The 16,495-nt window shown below is 39.4% G+C and overlaps 1 protein-coding gene across 7 annotated transcripts in view; it reads right to left on the bottom strand.

The window, feature by feature from the left end:
- Drosha (drosha ribonuclease III) overlaps positions 1–16,495 on the bottom strand; it is a 125,490-nt gene that overhangs the window by 72,246 nt on the left and 36,749 nt on the right. For all 7 annotated transcript variants that reach the window (XM_063258028.1, XM_063258026.1, XM_063258024.1 and 4 more), the window contains 5 exons: positions 14,711–14,797; positions 11,689–11,775; positions 5,716–5,787; positions 4,116–4,197; positions 3,024–3,098 (listed from right to left, as the gene is read on the bottom strand). In XM_063258028.1, coding sequence (XP_063114098.1) covers positions 3,024–3,098; positions 4,116–4,197; positions 5,716–5,787; positions 11,689–11,775; positions 14,711–14,797 — 403 coding nt within the window. The remainder of the gene's footprint in view (positions 1–3,023; positions 3,099–4,115; positions 4,198–5,715; positions 5,788–11,688; positions 11,776–14,710; positions 14,798–16,495) is intronic.

The following is a 16,495-nucleotide window of genomic DNA, read 5'->3' on the forward strand; positions in this document are numbered from 1 at the left end:
AAAGACATGGTGTTTCAAATCAGAAAAATGGTTTCTACTGGGGGTCTGCACAGCACTAGAAAAGGGCCTGGAAGAGCTCTTGGGGGCCGACGTCTTGTCTGGGTGCACAGTTCACAGTCACATTCACTTTGTGAAAACCCACGGAATGCTATACTTTCCATATGTGCGCTTCTCAGTATTTATGTTATAGTTTGAGGAGAGGGTTGCTTTTGAAAAATGAGAACACCAAAGAATGTCTGAAAAGCACATTCATTAGCAACCAAATCATGAATATTTAAACGAGATGCTAATACGACCAATTAAATAGTCAATAAACAAGTATTTATGGAGTCTCCAACATGTATCAAGAATTATGTTAGCACTGGTAGTACAAGAAATAGACAATGTTTACTCTTCAGCCCCATGGAGCTTCACCACTGAAATTTGAAAAAGAAAGCAAAGAATGATGGAGAGAAAGAAGAGAAAAGGATGAGTGGAACTAGAGTAATAATGCATTTTTCACGGCAGCATAAAATAATGTGATTCTTCTAACAAGAAATTTGGCACTATGTATCATAATCTTTAAAAACACCCATCTGCTCAATGAATTATTAAAAAAGAAGATGCAAATCATATACTAGTATGATGACAACTATGTGAAAAATCTTACATAGAAAAAAATAAAAATATACCAAAATATGTTTTGTAATTCATTCTTTTCTGTTTTGACTTATTTTGCTGTTGCTGTTTACACTACTAAAGATTGAACCTAAGGCTTTACCCATGCTAGGCAAGTGTGCTACCACTGAGCTACATCCCAGGCCCAATTCACTCTTTCCTGAAAGATCTCTAATGAAGTCATATCTTAAAAATTAACCAACCACACTTTGCCAACCAATAACAAAATTTTTTTCTTATATAGTAAGTACTTTTTTGTATCCTTCAGGCTTTAAAAACTAAGTATATTTTCAAAGGAAAGTTTATTGACAAAGAAATTCCTGTTTAAAAATAAATCGATAGACCTTCACCTTTATGATTACCTAAATGTTATCTCTCCCTAATTATGAGAAACATTTTGTGTCAAAATCCTACAAAATAAGTATCCAACACAGATTTTTCTGTAAGAATTTTTTAAAACTGCCTACTTTCTCTTAAGAGATTTGTTTTGTAATAAAATGCCTACAGGCAGAGGGAAACAGAAAGGAACTGCTTTCCAACCAAGGTACTCTAACATCATTTTCTAGTAAGTTTATTTCTAAAGCTCCATTATGAAATCAAAGATACCTTTGCTTGAAAAGAAAAAAAGCATCTCAGAAAATGAAACCAGATGTAAGAAAGAAAAAAGCTTCTGAATGCACTTTGTAAACAAAATAAACATTAACAATAATATTAAAATGTAAGTAACATCATCCTAGAATAAAAATAAACTATCATGACTCTCCGGACCTAGGAAAAGGTACCTGTTCCTCTAGAACTGTTGAGAGAAACTTAAACTAGACTGAGTAGATAAAAAACAAGTAACTAAGGAATCCAGGCACTGAAAGTTAGGAGAGCCCTGAAAACAGGCCAGAGCCCAAGCGCCCTGGGAGGGAAGAGAAGCGCACCGAGGGCCTCCCCGGTGGTTCCTGGGGGGCCTGCTCTGCCTCAGAAGCTGCAGCCGGCTGGGACAGGGTGCAAAGGGGTCCAGCACTAAAGCAAAAGTTGGCTGAGGATTGACGAGGAGCACCTGAGGAAGGGAGCCTGACAGGCACCAAGGAGCGCTCTGAGGCATGAGGACGACAAGAAGCATGAACGTAGGGCTGAATTTTCAAAACTGCTGATCTGCAGAAAAGGTTACAAGATGAAAAACTTCCCAGCCAAGATCGCAGACCACAGATTTATGGCAGCAGCTGTACTTTTCCCCCTCTCTTTAATATCACCGAGTGGCTTACAGAGAGGAGAAGAAAAGGCAAGTTAGAGTGGTGATATCTGCATGGACAGTAATGGCGTTACCAGGCACCAGACAGCTAACGCAGGCAGATTAAGGTAGGAGCTTAGAGAAAGCAAAGGAAGGTTGCAGTGCACAAGAGAGAAGAGTCAAGCAGAAGCAAGGAGACAAGGGCGTGAGAGTGAGGGTACAGAAGGAGGCCATCAGCAAGGAGGCACCGGAGTCAGAGGCGGGAAGTTCACGCGAGGTGGTGGCATGATCAAGGTTACCCTAGGGACCGGGTGGCAGGTTGTGACAATCATTGGAGTAGAAAAAGTCCGAGTGTGCAGTAAGGGTAGAATGGTAAGAGAAGTTCACTGGGCTAGTAACAGAACACTGCTGAGAGCAGAGACTGAAGCCGGGTTTCACGACACTCAAAGCCTAGAAAATCACAGAAAAGAGTAGGGACGGAGTAGCAGAAGCATCAGTGGAAAGGATTTTGCAAATAAAAAAGGCATCTAAAAGACTGCATTAAAAATTCAATCATTTTTAAAGCTCCCAATGTATTGCCATATCTAACAGCTAGATTCCTGAAACAATCAGAAAACAGATAAAGTATCACTTTAAAAAACTAAGTCATATATTTACTTATATTTTAATTTAGGAAGCTACATTACTATACATCTTTTTCACTGTAAAATAATTAAAACATGTGCCAAGACTATAGAAAAAAATCACCCACAATCTCAACTAAGTATAACTACAATTGCAGTAATGTTTAGCACAGTTACAATCACATTTTATGTAAGATTTTATGCTAATTCTTTTCCAATTAGCGATAAGTATTTAAGCCACACACATTATTCTGTTAATTTTAACACTTGGATGATATTTTATCAAGCAGGCTTTCAAAATTTATAAATCAGTTCTCCCACTGTTCATTTAACTTGGGGAAACGATAAATCATGCAAGGGTACAAGCCAGCATGTAAAATTTTACATTTCTATGTATAACCTGAGAAGTAGATAATTAACAGTGTTCAAGGTGAGAAAGTGGTCCCTAAAGATTGAAGGGAGAATGGCAGGCTTATTTCCAGACATACTCTCTCTACAGGTCACTGACAAGCCGAAAGACTTACCTGGAAGAAATCTCACAAAACGTGGCATGAAATGAAATCTTGGGCAGCAGGGAGGGCTGTCTTCAAACAAAGGACCTAGATAGAGCAAACAAGTGAACAGGAAAGGAAAAAAATCAAACAGCCTTGGAAAGCAAACGATGCAACTTACTTAATTCCTAAGATTTATGGTAACCACAAAAAACCCACCAGAAGTAGAGACATTAAAATTACTACTCCCCACCCCAGTAGCTCAATCAGTCCTGGGGCTCTGCCACAGCCATTCCATGAGGATTGCAATGGGGAAGCTACAGCAAACCAGGAGTAGAAAGAGAGCCCCAAGGAACAAATACATACAGCAAAATTATTTTAGAAGTCAAAAATATCAAGATGCTTTTCATAGTTGAATGATAGCATAATATAATATGCCTATATGCTAATTCCTTCACATCTGAACCAATATACTTGAAAAATTGAGAGATACAATTGGTCTGAGAAGCCATTCATCAATACACTTGGTTTGAAAAGCCATTCATTCAATTCATTCATTTAAAACCCTGGCTTGCAAAGTCATTCATCAATACACAACTTTAAAAATAGATCAGTAAATACTTGCCAAAATGCAGACATTTCCAAAAGAGTACCCTATTACCCAAGACCCAGGGACCAAATCACTGACTCTGTCTAGAGTCATTTGCATGTCTGCATGTATACGCCTTCATGTGTGTTCTAACGAGTAATGGAAGTACTGTTTTAATAAGCTGTCATCTCCAAAGAAGTTTATTTCAGCACAGCTGACTAGATTTAAAATATTAACTAGTGAGATTTCCTTAACAGGCATAAATCCAAGCAGTTACTCATAATAACTGGTACCGTCTTGCTGACTAACATTAGTGCATGAGCTGTTGAAGCAAGCACTTTTGGCAATGGTTAGTCATGTCAACTTGCATGAAACAAAATCCATAAAAACTTACTTATGTCAAATAAAAGCACATACTCTTATGAATAACATACTTTTCCCTACATATTTCAAAAATAAGAATTTCAACTCTTCCCCTTTCACATATACTATAATGTTCTATAACATTACTCTTTTCTTTAAATCCTATTGTTTACCTTTAAGATTCCAGTCATATAATTCCAAAATATCTCTGAATAAGAACAGTGAAAAGAGTTCAAGCCCTTTCACACAAAAATTCTGAAAAATAAATCAAAATCAAATTATTGTGGATCTGCAAATATAGAATAACCTAAGGTTCAATGTGTTCTATCAAGTACTTTAGAAAGTATCCGTTCAAGCTATATGGAAAACACAATTTGCTAAAAAGTTTAGCCAGTGTCTTATGATAGCTCACTGGTTTCACATAAAAATGAAGGAGGCAATAAACTGTATTAGGATTTCTATAGAAATGTCAACTCAGCAAATTTCAGTACACAAATAAAATGAAAAAACGTCACGTCTCATATCATATTTCTCTAACCCAATTGTAAAATACACCAGTGTCCTAGGAACTTTTTGTTAATTCAAATTACACATACTTACTCCTATCGGCTTGTCCCCGACCCCACCCCACAAATACACGCTGTCATTACGTTACCAAAGCAGAGGTCCTCTGCATAAGAGTCAAATTCCCAATGAAGGCAAATAAAGAGCTAACAAAAACTACAAAACGGTGTGCCAAAATTTCTCCTGTAAACAAGCTAAGCAGACGATATATTTACAAATGAGATATGTCTCATAATTCTTCCTATTTGTTTTGTTCAGCGTTCATAAATCACTCTGTGTAAGAGCCTGTCAAAAGTCAGAATCTTTTACAATATCAATTCAAGGCTTGTGACCTTAAAAAAGCAAAAGGAAGGGAAAAAAAAAAAAAACCTCCTCAACAGGAGAATGGAGGGTGGCCCTTTCTCTTTAATTCGTTTTGAATGGCAGGTAGGATGGACAGGACTTGTCCAGAATAAAACAGGTGCTAAGCCTGCATGTCATACCTGTCAATTCCCCCTCAGTTCTCCCTGCCTGTGACAAAGTATCTCTGTTAGACAAGCTGCAAGAAGAGCTAGGGGCTCCAGAAATCCACCTCAACTTCAATACAATGTTAAGTGCACAAGCTTGTTTGCTGTCTAGTTGGTATTTCTTAGTGTGATTTGTCGACACCACTAAATTCAAGATCAGGCAATGAATCATTCTGAGATTCACATTAATCTTGCTTTGGAATTTTAAATCTCTTGCATATATTTAGATAAATCTGCTGCTGAACATCCAAAATGAAAAACAATTAGGAAAAAATATGTAAATATATGGGAAGAAAAATGAACCAAGCACTGATCTTGTCATTGTAGATAATGAATAAGATTATTCCAGCAGCTATCAGATCCAGTTACACTACTCCAATTTCCTCCCTGATGATGGCCAGTTACCAAAATCTGTCCCCTACGCAAAACAAACTAGGAACAGATGTAAAGTTACTACGAGCAGATGTGAGGCGAGCAGAAACGGGTTCAAAAATAGGTCAATGAGTTTTAAATGATCCAGATTTTAACCTTGGTACTACAGCTACATCTCCACAACCTTTTCAACAGTGAAAGTGGTATTTTTAGGGGTCTCTTATGGCTAAAAAAAAAAACAACTCGAGACCTTACCAAGTTCAATGTTTAAAAAAAATGTGGAATAAACAAAAGAAATTCCAGCAAGCTGTTAAACAATCTTTTCCCTTACCTCGGGCATCATCTCTTCAATGAAATGAATTGTGTAGTCTATGTTGAATCTAATTACCTTACACAGTGGAATCTGCAATAAGAAGAAGAGAGGTTCAGCTCCACGGTACCTCCCCAGAGGCTCATATTGCACACATTTGGCTACCTGACCCACAGGCGCGTGAACCTGATAAGAAGGTTTCACCTTCATCTAAGCTGCTAACACTGCACAGGAAGCCTGACCACAACTGCTGGATTTTAATGGCAAGAACCCAGCTGGCCAGCCCTCCACAGGAAACCTGCACAACACTGGTGCTTAATTAATGCTAGGAACAGCAGCAACACAAACATGACAAGAACTCGTTAAAATTAAACAGACTGCCTCTGAAGAATTAATAAAACCACACTCATACACTTTTCCCCACCTTGGATTTTTTTTAAATCTCTCAGAATCTTTGGCTCAAACATTAGGCAGATGAGGGATGATGGCAGGTTGATAACGTATCAGTTATGGATGCGTGGGTCACTGAAGAGCACAGGATGGTTGTTCAGCAAAGCAATTGTGGAAATAAGTACAAAAATAAATTATAATACTAAAAATAATTGCTAACATTTATTAGGCCAGGCACTGTCCTGATTCTCTGCAATATTCACTCATGTACCCATCACAGCATTCTTATGAGACTGGTGTGAGCATCATGCCTAATGCACAGTGGAGAAAGCTAAGGCAGAGATGCAGTGGGTACCTCGCCTAAGGTACCAGCAAGCACCAAATGAGGAATTCTTGCTCCAGTCCCCCATTCTTAAGACACTAGAGCATATACTTCCCATTCCCTTTTCCGATTCTCGGGGTGTGAATCAAAATGAAGAAGACAGCATGAAATAAATCCACATCTGTATTACTCTATCATTATCAACAGACACCTGTCCAGTAGCTAGACACGGTAGTTTCCTGTAAATATATTTCTGAATGAATAAGGAAAGGAGGGATAGAGGTCACTGCAATGGCTTGGCTGACTAGTTGGGGAAAATAATAGACCAAGAGGCCCTAGGGAGATGTCAAGTAGGCTTTTCTGGCTCCACAATCTACTCACAAGATGTTGTAATCATTTTTACAAACCACAGCTATCAAAAAGAAGCAAATTTTAATTCTACCAGCAAGAAGGATGGTTAGAAAAACATAAAAATAGTATTATAATGCCATCTACTGGAAATTTTTTTTCTCAGAAGTGAAGTTCAGTTCTTAGATGTTCTCTTTTTCTTTAAGTTAGTAGTTGAGTGAAATTCATAATTAATTTGAATAAGACACTGATTTTCAACCTCCTGGTGGTACTGAGTTCTAAACTAACTAAAGCAACATGCTAGAGCCACTATTATTTTAAGTTCTACTTGATCCCTACAAACATTTTAAAATATCTGAAGTACAAATTTGGGCAAGATTTAAGTTAGTTTTAAAGTAACTATTCTTTGCGAACAACCACATAAAGTCCATAACTATCCTAAAATAAGCTGCAGGTCCTGCCTTAAAAGGTTAAGGATGGAGAAAAGGAAGAAAGGTGCATAAACAAATACAAACAGAATACAATACAGAGTAGCTTGTAAGTGCAATTAAAAACAAAAAAAAATACAAAGTACAAAAGAACCACTGAGTCGCTGGGCGTGGTGGCTCATGCCTGTAATCCCAGCACTCGGGAGGCTGAGGCAGGAGGATCATTCCAAGTTCGAGACCAGCCTGGGCTACAAAGTGAGCTCAAGGCCAGCCTGAACTGCAGAGACCCTGCCTCAAAAAGACAAAAAAAAAAAAAGAACCACTGAGTCTTCAAAGATGGGGCGGGATTTTCCAGGTCATTTAAAATAAATAAACTTGAAGCAACAAAGGTATTTAGCTTCTGGTAAGACAGAGAAATGGGACGGGGGGGGGGGAGAAGAAGTCACTCAGCTCTGCAGAGCACAGAACAGTATAGAGAGAAGCCAAGTGATTTCCAAAGAGAAAGGATAGACTGCATTGTGCTGTCCTTACAGACCACGTTAAGGTCAGGGTTTACGGCTAAATGACGACAAGAAATTAGTCAAGAACTTTCAAGTACATTCAAGTAAGTGCTTATCACAGCTTACATTTTAGACGGGTCTCTAGAGTGGAGCAAAGATCAGAGTCTAATGCAGTCCAGTCCAAATGAAGGGAAGACTAGAAAGGAAAGAAACTTTTCTACACACGATTAGGAAATGCTATGACAGTGGTGGGCATTCTAACACGGGAGTGAAGGATAAGGAGGAACAGGAGACAACTGTTGGGTTTCTGGTTTAAGTGACCCGGCAGGTCACTTAACAATAGCATCGATACAAAAAATTTATGAGTACCTCAAACTCAATCTGCAGGAAGGCTGATGAGTTGGGTTTCTCATAGGAGAGGTACCTGAGAGGGCATTCCAACAGGCAGTCTGAAATGCCAAGTGTGGGGGAGAGTCACCCCACAGCTCCAAGCAGCAGGCCTGTGGGGACTGGAACACAAATGGAAGGGAAAGCCAGCTGGGACGGAACCACTCAGCAAGAGAGCATACAGGAGAGAAAAACAAGAGCTCTTGGGACTCCACAAAAGGCAGGCAGAGAAAGAGCAGAAGTGCAAGCTGTACTTCTTCCTGTCAAGTGTGAAAGTGTACTGCCAGATGATTTATGCAAGAATAGCCCTTTTTCCATCTCATTTCCACTAAACTCACTGACTGAATTTTTTTCCTTTGGACTCTTCTATTTATATGCATTTGATTTCCCTTTTGGACTCCACTCACACTGCCAGGGCCCTTCTGAGACTCACCAAGTTAAAAAGGCAGCACCTCCGTATGAACTCAAACTTAAGCCTTATGTAAGGTTCAAAGACAATTTGTATTTTACTATACACTGGTCAACCAAGAAGCTTACTTGAAAGACCACCAAATCAACTTCCAACCATCGCCAGCAAATACCATAAATGCCTACTTTCACTTGTGAAAACATATTTGAGTACTTCAAAGTTAAGAATATCTTATGCTGACTGATACTAACTCCTATCTCATCCTGGGGAAGACAGGTACGCCCCCACCCCCAACTTCTATATTCTAACTCTACTGCTTCCAGAGGATGAGTGACCAGAGCCCCTGGGCAGTGAGGCCACTGGAAATGGAAAGCCAGCTAAGGCGGGAGGGAAATGATCAAGGGGTTTCCTCTGTGCGTCTAATATGGCACATATGGTATTTTCTACAAATTTAGTTACATCACCAAAGCCCTTAATAACATCAGTTATAACTGTGTAGGTAACAGTGAATGTACTATATGAAAGGCTAAAATTCTCCCAGAATGTGGTTTACGTAGCCAATAACAATTGCAGTCTATTTTAATTCAAGACCTTTCAGAGAATGCAGCAGAACAAGTGTTGGTTGAGATTCTATCATTACTATCATTTGTATGCCCTGCTTGTTGATGTGCTCTTTACTCAGAGCAGTAAAATGATTTAAAAATTCTTTTTCTTGGGAGGCTATTTCAAATTCAAGAGGCCTTTGATGGCTCTAATTCCTATGACCTGGAGAACACTCAACTTAAAACTCGACTGATTTCATCAACATCGCTAGCATAAATGATGGGGCTCCTCATTAAAGGGTGAAGTTCTCAAGTCTTAAGAACTTCAATATTTATATAAAATATACACTGAAGCCAGGAATTTTTTCAGTCTTATCTTTTATTTTATAATAGTAACAATTGTGATTAATTTAACATTAACAGTCTCTCAGTCTTTGTGCTGGGAACTTTTTAAAAAACTGTATTCCACTAGCTTTTGCTAAAACCTAAAAGTGCTCAAAAAGTTGTATTTTTAATACAGGATGTCTAACTGTAACTAAAATCTCAAGCACAGCTATTATTAATGAAGCTCAAGTAATCACCTTTCCAAGGTAAAAAAAAAAAAAATTACAAGTATCTGTTAAGAATTTAAATATAGTGTCCCCCACCTCAAGACGTGTGGAGGACTTGATTCCCAATCCAATTCCCAATTCTCAGAGTGGGACTACGTGGTAATCGGCTCACAAGGGCACAGTGGGTTAATCAGTTGCTGCTTTCATAGCTGAATGGGCTATGAGGAGGCGGGGGACAGCCAGAGTAAGCAGGTCCCTTGGCGCATGCATTGAAGGGGCTCTTTTCTTGGGCTCTTTCCCAATCCTCTCACCATGAAGTGAGATATTTCATCACACCCTTCTCTATCTCCACTTCGGAACCAGGTGAACATGGACCAAACCCTCAGACACTGTGAGCCAAAATAAACCTTTCCTCCTTTAAATTGTATGTACCAGGTATTTTGTCTCAGCCATTTAGAAGTGACTAGCATAGATGCAAAGTGTGACATTTTTCCCAGGAGAGATGTAATATTTGTTATGTGCCCAACACCATGATAAACACTTCCTATGTGTCCTCCCATTTATTTTTCACAAGAGCTGGTAAGATAGCTACAACTAATAGCTTATAGATGAGAAAACCAAGGCTTACAAAGACTGAGATATCAAATCACATGGCTAGTAAGTGGAATTCTCTAACATTTAAACCCTGGTGTCCATGAAGTCAAATTATTTTTCTTCTTGAATTAAAGTGATCCTAATAGTCAAAACAAGTCTATGTTACTTCTAGGGAATTAAGAGATAAAAATGATACATAATTTTAAGCATTTTCATGCAAACTAAATTATTTCTACTTTTTACCAGCTTTCTGGGAGTGAGGTGTCATCTTAGGGTAGGAGTTTGCCTAGATGACTGCTCAAGGCCTCTGCAACTCTAACACTGTGACACTTAGGGTAACAAAGGACTTGCATTGCTGAGACAGACAGACAGACAGACAGATAGACAGACATACACACACACACCTTTAAAATTCAAACACTTCCAAATGCTCTTCCATTAAGATTGGTTAAGAATTTCCCTTTTCTGTATTAATCAACAGATGGTCCAACCTGGAGGTACTTGTAATATGGATTATCAAATGATTTTAATTTTACATTTACAGCATAATCCTTCAAAAGAAAATTCTCCAAGACAAAATATACTATGGAATAATAAAAACCACGGAGAAAAACAATTGTTTTTAATTAAAAATTACTACCCGGAATCACATCTACTTAAACTAAAAGAATGAATGATAGAAAGAGCAAGGTCAAAAGTGGAGTCTTGGTTTTCAATGGAAAAGAATTTCATGTTTTAAGTAAACTGTTCTTACTTACAGGTATCATGCAAACCAGAGAAGACTACAAAATATTCTACTGTAAATATAACTATAACTCAGCAAGCACTACACAGAGTCCAGCCTAGCAGTCCAGCACACTGCTATGCTTTCCTTCCTGCACCTGTGCTGGCCAATTCACTGGTCAACCAGAATACACAGTACGAGGGGCAATTCCAAGGCTGGCATTTGAGACAAATGCAGATGCAGAACTTCAGTTTGAACTGATCACCAACACGAACCCTAACACCCATACAAGGATCATGAATCCTGCCAGATTAAGTCTCTTAAAGAAGACACATCTCTAGGATTCAAAACCAGAAAACTGCAGGAAGTTAATTTGGGCTCCCAAGTGTTCTGAACAAGGTCTCTTTTTCCTTTACTCAGTGACTATAAAACAGCTTCTCATTAAAAATTCCCAACTTTCTTTTTGAAGGACAACCATCCCAAAACAGTTTTAACACAGTACTCCACAGTTTATCCCCTTTTTCAATCTTTCACACTCTCAAAATGTTTTTCTGACACATGTTTACTCACACCATTTAATGTGGACCAAACCTGTGACTCATTAGCACAGATGTCACACTCCCACCTGACACACTGCTGCAGACTTCCTGCAGCTCACACAGCGGGACACAAAGTAAATGTCACTCCACAGCCAGGTAGAGGGAAATCTACTTTGACTTTCGGGAAGAAGGGATAAAAGGAAAAAAGAAGGAACCGCAGGGCAAGGAAAGGGAAAAGGAGCCAATTGGCGTATACTTACATTGGTCAGGGGGGCATGTGCAAACATAGAGAATCCTTCAAAGATGTACTCGTGATCATCATACTCTATCACAGTTGGCCTGTCAGTCTAAAAGTACACAGAAGCAGAAAAAACAATTTAAATAAACAACAATTTAAATGTGCAGAAATCCATCAGGACACAAATCAACCAAAAGTAGGAATGAAAGTAACTTATGGGCTCAACATCTTTCTAAACACCAGGGAGAGCCTGATAAAGAAGTGTAATTTTAAGTGGAACTCTCTAGTTTGGTGTAATCTTCTGGCTCCAGATATTAATTATTTGGAAAATCAGAGATGCTTACAATGGATACCATAAAGAAAAAAAGGAACCAGGCATGGTGGTACATGCCTGTAACCCCAGTTACTCTGAAGGTTGAAGCAAGATCACAAATTCAAGGACAGCCTGGGGAACTTGGTAAGACTTTATGTGACTGAGTGAGTGGGTGAGAGAAAGAGAGACAGAGATACAGACTGAAACACAAGGAAACAGAAAGAGAGAGAGACAGAGACAGAGACAGAGACAGAGACAGAGAAGGGAGGAAGGAGGAAGAGAGGAAGGGAGGGAAGGAAAGAAAAAAGGTTGGGGATGTAGATCAGTGGTCGATTTAATAACCAGTAACATTAAAAAAAAAAAAAAAGCAAAAGGGCTGTATATAGCCTCATTTCCTAAGAAGAAGTTTTATTTCATCCTACAGCATTATCAGTTCTATACTTACTGAAATGTATTTCTGAATAGAAGTGCTAAAAGAAAACAATAGTAACAGGTGACTCATTTGCAAAGTGAAGGCAGACAGCACCAATATGATCAAGACTAGAAACTGCCTGGAAGGTTCTGAAACCTTGAAGTACCAGGAACTCGGCCCCTCAGCTCCATTTGCCCCTCTCCCAGAAACCAGTCCACAAACACTGCAAAATATTAATCCCACACCATCAAAGATCTCTACTACCTGAAGACTGAATCTGTAGTCAGATGATAGGAATGTCAATCTAACCATGACAGACTCATCTGCCACTCCTCTGCCCCCCTACTTTATTCTAGCTCTAAATCTGGAACAAATAATCAAGACTGGCAACCTGAAAAACACAATTCCTACACTGCTATTAAGCATTATTCTTTTAAACATTTTATGTATAAGAACATGGGAAATGGAGCCAGGGATATAGCTAAACAACATAAGCATCTGCCTGGCAAGTGCATGGTCCTGAGTTCAATTCCTGGTACCAAAAAAAAAAAAAGAAAAGAAAAGAAGAACACAGGGAAGACTTAAAAATGTCCAAATGCAGATTATTTGTTTTGCCAATATCACTTTTAATTTCTAATTGAGTAACTCAATAAAGCTGGTCTAAATTAAATATAATGAAAAGAACTAATGAAATAATGATTAATAATGATACAGCTGCTTTGCAAAACATTTGGCAGTTTCTTAAAATATTAAACATGAATTCTGTATAACTTGTACCCTTTTTCTGTTTATTTTCTTTTTCTCCTTAAATAAAATTTTTAAAAATACTAAACATGGTGATATGATCAAGCAATTTCAGTCTAAGCCATATATCCAGAAGAAAGCAAAATATTTACCCACACAAATACTTGTAGGACAAATGTGCACATCAGCATTATTCAAAATAGCTAATAGTAGATATAAGTCAAACAGAAATCAACTGATGAATGAATAAGTAAAATATGGTCCACATATATATATCACACATACACATCCAAAAGAGTATGATTTTGGCCTTGCAAAAAGGAATAAAACAGAGATTGAGGATACACTCAGTGGTAGAGTGCTAGCCTAGTACTCATGAGGCCCTGAGGTTGATTCCCTGCACCAACAATACAAAAAGAAAATGAATGAAGTAATGATACATACAACAACATAGACAAGTCTTGAAAAAATTATGCTAAGTGACAGAAGACAGACACAAAAGATCACATATTTTACTGTGACATACATCCTAAAACAGGCAATTTCACAGACACAGAAAGTATCAGCCCTGTCTAAGGCTTATGGGTGGGAATGAATTGACTATAATGGGCATGAAATTTATTTTGGGATGAAGAAAATGTTCTAAAGTCAGGTTGTTGTGCTCAGGATACAACTCAGTGGTACAAGCACTTGCCCGGCAATCCCAAGGTCCTGAGTTTGATTCCCAGTACCAAAAATAACAAAAATAAAAATAAAGTTAAGATTGTGGTGATGGTTTCACCAGCCTGTAAATAGACTAAAAGTCATGAATTATGTATCTTATGATACATGAATTGTAGCTTAATAAAAATTATTAATATAGATACTTATGAACAATCTAATTCTGAAAGTGAAATCTCCTGCTGATACATGTAACCATAATTAATTAATTTCACACTGGGAGAGAAAATATAGCATAATAGAATAATGTATGTGCATTGTATATCCTGAAACCCACTCCTGCATTCAAAACAGCCAGCTGCCACTTGGTACCTGAATAACCTGAAAGCAAGTTATTCAGTCTCATCTATAAAATACATGTAATTCCCCATAGGTACAGTGGGGATAATATATACATAGTAGGTATATTGTGAATTAAGTTAAATACATGTCAAACACTTAAAATCATGTCTGGAACACAGTGCATGCTCAAAAATAATAGTGTCATAAAATATTAGTGTCATAAAATATGCTATAGATTTTCTGTTTGAGTCATAAGACAAAGCTGTTCACTGATTTTTAAGAGATGTGAAAATGTTCTACTCATTCCTCCCTCTCCACTGTTCCGATGATTAGCTCCATAATTCACTGGCTATTATGAATTTGGCTACGGTGTGGCACGAATGATACACACGAAAAAACATACAGTAGTGTACAGTGACACAAGGCTAAAATATGCATTGCTATGATGAAAGCCAATTATAGCAAAATACATCATTTTTAAAAGAAAGAATATTTAAGAGCTGAATGAGTGCATTAACAGTTTAATCTATTTACATTCTAAATGAGATGCAATCTGATTTTATTAGGACTTACTAAAAAGTTAGTAGGAGGGGAGACAGTAATCCGATAGTGGAAAAGTCTGCCAGCGTTGTTGGTCATAGGACGACAGGGCTTGATGGCCTGAGGGGAAAAACAAAAGTGAGTTTACAAGTAAAGCAGAAAAACATTACACTTAAAAACAGACTGTGTTTCCAGGTTCCTATCTGACGAGAAGTCTTCGTGTGTGTTCCTTCACAGACTGCTAGAAAAGAATGATATCCACTCTACTATTAACTAGATGAAAAAAAAGAACAGCCCAGGTCCTAGTTCTCAACCTTTCTCTGCGCTCTGGAGAACCAGGATTCAGAGGGATGTGTGATCCAGGGTCCAGGAAGACCATGAATGTCCCTTGATTTCAGGCCCACAGAATACATAAGCTCAATGGCCTGGGAGACAGCACACCAGGGTTCAACCGCTGGTGACGATCTGCAGCTCTGTCCAGGAGGGTGGACATGCAAGCAAAGTCACCATCAAAGGAGGACCTGGAGGAACTCAAGAGGCCTGCCGGAGATAAGCCCATCTGGAGCCCCAAAAAGCCACCTTCGACATAACATCCATTAGAGGTCATTTTTGCAAACAACTGACTGGCCTCACCCCATGGGCAATGGGCTCACAAAGGCCCAGGAGAGCAGGGCAGAGCGAGGAGGGTGCTATGCCATATGCGCCTTGTTGGATGCATTATGCCTTGGTATTTTCCAGGGCAGTGAGGACCTGAAGAGCTTGGTAGAACTTCAGAGGGAATAATACACAGCCTGGAAAATGTGAGCCAATTGTAGGGCTCCCCTTAGAAAAGTTAACACATGTGGCCACAGTGGTCTCCTCAGGGCTCTCACTGGTGTCTCTGTCATGGGGATGGTAGCTGCAGAAACCCACTAGGGCAGGTGTAAATGTGTCAGCAGATCGTTCTTCAACTGTACCTGAGGCACTTACAGCCTTTAATGTAAGAAGGCTTATGCTGGGGTGTGGCACTTGCCAGGCCACAGTCAGACACTGCGGCAGAGTACAGAAACAGCATATGCCCACCTGCTGGCTGTACATCATCTGGTCATGTCTCTAGCATAAGCTTCACCGGCTCTTGCAGCAATGGAGCTTACTATCTTTGGCAGCTGGTGCTTTCTATTATATTTCTCTGTCCACAAGTCACAGACCATACCCTGCTGGAAATAAAACATCAGGTCCTTGCACCAGGCCTCTGAGCAGGATCTGAATGTGCATCCATGTCCAGGGGCAAAACTGCTCTTCCTCATTCTCCCCTGAGCAGGACAAGGTGGCAGCTGCTTTCTCGACCATGTTTCAGAGTGAGCACCAAGGCCTGCAGCGTGGCTGACAGAAACCCAGCGTGCTCAGCACAGTCAGGCCGCAGCTCACAGGCTGCTTGACTGGCCATGTGGACTGATGCGACTCCAGAGGGAACCAGGGCAACCTGGGCATGCTGCTCCTGGGCTCCTGCCAACAGGACCCAGTAAGCATCACACAGGTGGCACACGCAGGAGAAGCCACAGTATCTCAGCACAAGTATGTGGCAGGAAAGAAAAGGCAATGACCAATCTGTGGGGACCTTTGGTGATTCTGTGGGACTTCGCTCATTCGTCCTGGAATTCACTGGGAGATACTGTGCTAACTCCCTGGACGTGGACAACAGATGATCTCTCTGCGACTAAGCGATTCCTCAGCCTTCCTAGTGTGCGACATCATGAAGTCAGGACCCCTCAGGGCCAGCAGCTCCTCTGGCACAGTAGGAGTTGGAGACACATCAGCCAGGGATCAGCTCTTTAATCC

This window comes from Cavia porcellus, unplaced genomic scaffold (assembly GCF_034190915.1).
Source record: "Cavia porcellus strain 051 isolate PalLab524CR breed Dunkin Hartley unplaced genomic scaffold, mCavPor4.1 scaffold_11, whole genome shotgun sequence".
Classification (NCBI taxonomy): Eukaryota; Metazoa; Chordata; class Mammalia; order Rodentia; family Caviidae; genus Cavia; species Cavia porcellus.